We start from the raw sequence: 6633 nt of genomic DNA on the forward strand, positions 1-6633 counted from the left end.
CCGGCCTCTGCTCGTGGCAGCCTGCTGTCACCTCCCCTTCTGGCAATGGGGAATGGACTCTCGGACCAGACGCCCATCCTCTCCAGCCTACCTTCTTTCCAGAGTTTCCACATTGTCATCTTGGGACTGGACTCCGCTGGAAAGACGACCGTGCTCTACAGGCTGCAGTTCAATGAGTTCGTCAACACTGTCCCCACTAAAGGATTTAATACGGAGAAAATAAAAGTGACGCTGGGCAACTCTAAAACGGTCACTTTCCACTTCTGGGATGTGGGCGGCCAGGAGAAGCTGAGGCCGCTGTGGAAGTCGTACACGAGGTGCACCGATGGCATTGTGTTTGTGGTGGACTCTGTCGATGTCGAGAGAATGGAGGAGGCCAAAACAGAACTTCATAAAATTACTAGGATATCTGAAAATCAAGGAGTGCCTGTCCTTATCATTGCTAACAAGCAGGACTTGAGGAACTCTCTCTCCCTTTCCGAAATTGAGAAAATGTTAGCAATGAGTGAGCTGAGTTCTTCGACTCCTTGGCATTTGCAGCCTACCTGTGCAATCATTGGAGATGGACTCAAAGAGGGACTGGAGAAACTACACGATATGATAATCAAGCGAAGGAAAATGTTGAGGCAGCAGAAAAAGAAGAGATGAGTTATATTTTGACCTTTCTATTTTAGAGTAGGTTACATGGTCAAAATTTGACATAAGACAGCTTCCAAACTCAGGCCTGCGTGTTTGGATGCCGTTAAGCTTAGTTATATTAAACAATCAGTTGCACAACCTTGCCGTGTGGAAGGCTGTGCAGTTATAGAACTCTCTCTCTTTTTTTTTTTTTTTTTTTTTTTTTTAACTTTTTTTTTTTTTTTTTTTTTTAAACTAGTCTCTTCTGAGTTTTATGGCTCTGCATTATTTCAGAAGCCCTAATAGATGATGTAATACTATCAGGAAATGGATGGGTGGGTATATGTGACATGGATGTCTAAATAGCCAAATAAAATGAGGGTTTTCTGCTTAGTGTTGTATTCATATGTTTGAGGGTGCCCTCTGCAAGCAGTTTGCATTGAAGGTGTTCTGTGTTTTTAAACTTCTGATGCTCGTAAGTGGAGTGTTTAGGTGAACATTATACAGCTTTAAAAACATGTATGAAGCTAGTAACTCATTATTTCGAGAGGCTGTTTCTTATCTTGTTTGGGGATTACTATGAAAGCTTGGCTACCTGTGTAGTTCTCTTTTAATTTGGCACTTTTTGAAATTTAATTGTTCAGTTCAAATACTTGAAATTTCAAGTGCTGTGGATTCTTCAACTGATACGAGAGAGACTTTTTAATGAGTAAAAAAATGTAAACAACACGCTGGAGCATGGAAAAATGGTTTCCGAAGCATGTTTTTGGTATGTAAGGTTTTTATTTTTTAGAAGTAGCCATTCATCATTACACAGTGCTGATCAGGTTTAAACTGTTACTCAAAGTTAGTAATTTATTTCTGAATGATGAGTATTATGTCCTCCTCCTATCAAGTTAAAAGTAAATTAATTGCAGTAAAGGAGCTATAAAGAACAACTCTGGCGGCTGTGGTTCTAACCAGTGCAACATTCTTCACTCTACTGGTGACTTTTCTGGCAATAAAACAAAATTATAATGAAGTAAAGCTGGAGTTAAAATTAGCAGAGCACATCTTGTATCTCCCCAAAATACCCCATTTTATTAAAGTGGTATTGCTATGTCACTTTTAATGTATGATTTTTTTTATTGTGACTCTTAAAGTATTTTGTGGTTAGGAATGTAATAATGCTTTATACACTCAAACATTTGACACTACCGGGGCGGGGGTGGGGGGGAGTGGGGGAAGAAGATTTTCAAGATGGGCCTGTGTTCTGCTTTAATTATGCTTTAAGCTGTTCTTGTTTACATAGTGTGCAAACAGTGTTAACTGGGCAGGATAGTGCTTGACGGAAAAGGGAGGGTAGTTTTTTCTTACTGGTACAGAACTTCAAGTGACTCTTTAGATACTTGGCTCCAGTTAAAAGGGCTAAGATAGAGCCTGGGTTTTTAAGACTAACTTTAGTGGTGCTGTAAAAATTCATCAGAATGTTAGATTCTCTTTAAACTTTTGTTGGAAATACCAGATTAAAAAAGAAAAGTGTATATATAAAACAAAGGCAAAATCTATTTCCTCCTCTTACTTAACCAGCAAAGTAATTAATTTTTCTTACCTGCTGCCATGTATCGGGAGGATGACAGCTACAAACCTGAATGTCAATCGATGTAACTTAGATACGTTTAAAAAAAATAATCAAACTTTTTAACCAGCAGCTGTTCATCCAGGAGGTAACCAAAAATGCACTTTAGTGTCTTCAATAACTGAAAGTGACAGCTGTTTTTTTAATGACATCTTGGTCCTTTTTGAATAAACTGAAGTAGCTTCCAGTGGAGCTTTTGTATGTTGGTTATATATGTACCTGCACTGGTGACATTGTAAGTCACTTACTCAAGTAATGTCTATATTTATAGAAATGTGGATGACTTCTTAAACCTCAATAAAGAATTCAAAACAAGCCTGCAGAGAGAAGGTGTCTAACTTCTTGTACTGCAGTGGTACGTTCTCATCAACCTCTGTGCACATATTGATTCTAGTAACAGTAGAACTACTGCTGCTGCAAACCGAAGTCTTATAAATGTGGTGAGGCTCGTAAATGTCACAGTATTATAAATTGCAGGTATCTCATTAAAAACTTTAAATCAGTGGCATGTCTGTATGTTAATGGAAGAAATATTAGCTGCAGTGACACCTTTCTGAAGTGATGGATCTTGCATAATTTGAAGAAACTTTTATATAGCTGAACCTATTTTGTGTTACATGCAATGTTTAATAGGCGATGTTGGGCATTTATCACATGTACCCGCAGATGTTACTTAATTTAGTATCTCCAGGCTCATATATTTGAAGCTGTCTGAGGGATTCACGTGTACTTGGCTGAATTTCCTCCTCGGATTTTACGGCACTAAGTAGAATGTGGTAAGAGATGTAGAAGCTTCTTATTAGTTTCTAGGACCCCAACATAAACCAAGACAAACCTCATTTAGAAGCCTGCAAATCAAAATGGTGAAGTTTGAACAAGAATGTACAATCCTATCTCTCAAAAACCTGGTATTTTCATTTCTGTTTATGTAACTGATGGCACATCAAAATGTAGGTTACTAACAGCAGTCTTGAGAAAGCTATATGAGCGATGCTGAGCCCTGTTAATTTGGGGTGTAATTGGTACAATCTGGCTAATGTTTTCCTTCCTATCAGGTGCATAGTGCTACTAGGCTGAGGAAGGTGAGATGGCAGGCTGGCTCTTTGTACTCTGTAAACAAACTGTACAATAGCAAGTAATAATTGCTTTGTTTTGAGTATTCATTAAGCTTCTATTGGGAATAGTTGACAAGGCATCCTGCTTGAAAAAGTCAACTGTATTTTGTTCTGCATATTAAACATGCTAGTGTTTATATGGTGGCAGTCTCCCTAAATTCTTCTGTGTATAAAAACTTCAGTGAATGATTTTAAGTACAAAGACATGACTGATCTGTACTGTAGCATGCCGAGAGGAAGAAGCGGGAGGTGGTGGAGAGCAGTGTTTCTAAAATGCTGTGGTTGTTATCACATGATGTTTAATATTGACTTGGAAGTAGAAAACTGAGTGGGGGCTGAGTTTTATGTTCAAGCTATACCTTTATCTGTACTAGGACTGTTTGGCTGGAATATTACAGTAACTGTTCTGAGTAAAAATATACAAATGTTGCTGTACCTCTGAAACTGTGTTTTGTATTACTGTGACAAAGTCTTCAACTATTAACAAAATGGTGATTGCAGTAGAGCATTTGGTATCTTAGCTGATCAAATTTCTGCTGGCGTGGTTCCGTGAGCCTGAGATCACTCTCTTCCATGTGATGAATTGACAGTTCTGGCCTAAACACTAGTATGTGTAAGAAAATCTTTAGAGAAGCTGAGTAAGCAGGTGTAATTTTGCGTAACTGCAGCATTGTAACAACTTGAATTTTAAAATAATTTTTGCTAAAATGGGCTACGAATGACACCGTTCTTCAAGGCACTAGGTAAGTTAAATATCTTAAACTGCTTCTACATTAATGAAATTGCATATAAATTGTGTAAAATTGCATCTAAATCAGTGCAGTGCTGTTAACAAATGAACTACAAGGCCTTGTAACCTTACCACTGTTGTCTTAGCTTACAAAAGTTGGTATGGCATTGCCTTAGCTGTTTATGCACAGGCAATCGTTTAAAGTTAACCAGGCTTCAGGATCTGGTCTCTGGTTTCCAGCTGCGTAGCTGTGCGTTGGCTTATTACCGTTTTGGCTAGAAAAAGTACTGCAGGACAGCGAGAATCCTTCAAGTTCATGACATTGCTTTTAAGTTGTGTTGCACTGAATGTGCATTTACATTTGAAAAAAAAAAAAAAAATACTGGTTTTCAATCAGGTGATAGGTGAAACCTTTCTCTCTTCAAATTTTCATGTTTTGTTGAGACACGACTGATGCTTTGTGTGGAAAGCAGGACCCACAGCCAGGCCACAGTTCCCAGCCTGACTTCGAGAGGTGCTTCCGTGCCCCCTTACGCAGCACTTTGGTCCTGCGGGAGTTTGTTGCCCGGGTCGCAGTGGCTGGAGGAGCTGAAAGCAGCCTTCTCGGGGGGAGGCTGGCTAAGCCCGTCTGCACCCCAGCAGGTCTGCGTGAAGGCAACTCTGCCTTCTTGGGGGGCCTGCCTGCATCTTGGATCGTTTGTTTACTGATAGTGGGGTGTTAATCAGTGTCTGGCTGAAACTTTTTGTTGAGAGGAGAGATTTGTTCTTGGCATGGGAGGAGGTTTTAGATACTACGAAGAAGGAGTTGGTAAGGCGGAGTATGGAAAACGTAGGCAATCTGGGTACACTATAGATAGGGCACTGACCCTAACATGCGGTCTTGACTCAGGTCTTGACTCAGCTGTGTGGACTGCAATGCATGAAGGCTAGTAGATGTCTACGCATAATGCTATCTTCCTTTAACTTCTTTTGAGGGAGAAATCTAGGAGTGAATGGGTGCTTTTCTGGATCTGTGTTTTCATTTTACTGATGGGTGACTCGTCTTTTGAGAGGATTGCAGCTTACAGCCCGGCTCTGACAGCCGTAGCCTCCTGCCTCTGAGCCAAAACGACTCCTGTTGCCGCTGGAAGTGATGTGTAGGGAGCTGTGAATGGGCATCGTCTCCTGTTTGTTTACTCTGGACATGAGGAAAGCATTTTATTTTATTTTTAATCCTGACTGCCATAGGTATGTGAAGGCCTGCCCCTCTCATGCCGCTCTGCAGGCTGTGATTATTTTTAGGAGCAGTGCAAGGCTGCAGAGCTGTGTGGATCAGCTCCTGCCAGTGTTTTTAAACTGAAGGGAAATACACGGGCTGACTTCGCAGCAGCGTGACGCCTGGGGTTGCCACATGGGCTCCCCCAGCTGTCCTACCTATCTGAGGACAAAACAAAGGGGCGATACATGGCTGGTAGCTTGCCCTTCTTTAAAGCATTAGTCAGTCTTCTCAAGCCAGCTGTAAGGAAGCAAAAATGCAGTTTCAAAGACCTAGCTGGAAAAAAAAGAAATGGCAAACAAGCTAGTGAAGGACTTGAGTTTCCTCCCTGCCAGTGTCCTGTTTCATCGGTGCTGGCCATGGGCGATGTGAGGGACCTGTGCGGTGGCAGGGCCACACTGCCTGCAGCCCGCCGGCTCGCCGCAGGGCCTGGCGAATGGCACAGTCACCGAGTAGTCACATCTTGATGGTATTCAAAGGCAAACCCAAAATCTAAGGAGAAAAAGTAGGCAGGGAGACCAGACAGTGCTTCCAGACTAAATACCTGCTTGCAAACAGCTCAGGAAGGCAAGAGATGATAATCCCTGAGCTGTGAAGATTCTTAGTTCCAGCTATATTTACACAGCTGCTCCACCAGAATTAAGAGCTAAAGATGACAGAATAGTTAGAGAAGGTCGAGTACAACGGTTGACTGTGGGGTGTGTGGAAGGAGAGAGGATTTGAAACTGTTGGGTTTTCCTAGCTTTTTAAGACACCTTGAGCCCTAAGGAGAATAGATAGGCTTTTAGGCTGCTTAGTTGGTTTAAAATCTTTATTGTTTTATGCACTGTAGTTTTCCTATTGCTGAAATGAGACAATACCTCATTTAAGAAAGCCACCTCATCACCGCATTAATCTCTGAGCCCACTGACGAAGGAGAAGGTTAGCAGGGGTGTTGAGCCTTGTTAAATGGGCTGAGGGCTCCTGGCTGGTTCACAAGCTGCTGTATTTCAAGGTCTTTTCTAAAAATAGCAGAATTTAGGTCAGGCAAGGTAAAGGCATGAAGCCTCAGACACCACACACAGTCGAGAGGTACCACCAACCCTGTAACTGCTTATCTTCTGTTACCACTTTAGGAATTAAGAATAATTTCCTTTGGAGCATAACCTTTTCATCATTTTCCTGTTCCAATGTCATTTGCCCTGAAAGCTTTAACAGGTTTGGATATTGGAACATCATTGAGTTGGGTGTCACAAGGATGTGAGTGAAGAGAGTCAGGAAAGAGTGTTCAACTTTGCTGCAGCGACTTGGTTAGAGA

General features: G+C 41.4%; 1 protein-coding gene across 1 annotated transcript; it reads left to right on the plus strand.

Moving 5' to 3' along the window:
• The first annotated feature begins 8 nt into the window (after window positions 1-8).
• On the plus strand, window positions 9-684 carry ARL4A (ADP-ribosylation factor-like 4A). The gene has a single exon (XM_010297458.1). It carries the CDS (start codon window positions 46-48, stop codon window positions 646-648), a length of 603 nt encoding a protein of 200 aa, XP_010295760.1. The 5' UTR covers window positions 9-45; the 3' UTR covers window positions 649-684.
• The last annotated feature ends 5949 nt before the right edge of the window (window positions 685-6633 follow it).

Source organism: Phaethon lepturus, unplaced genomic scaffold (genome assembly GCF_000687285.1).
Source record: "Phaethon lepturus isolate BGI_N335 unplaced genomic scaffold, ASM68728v1 scaffold39900, whole genome shotgun sequence".
In the NCBI taxonomy this organism is placed as follows: Eukaryota; Metazoa; Chordata; class Aves; order Phaethontiformes; family Phaethontidae; genus Phaethon; species Phaethon lepturus.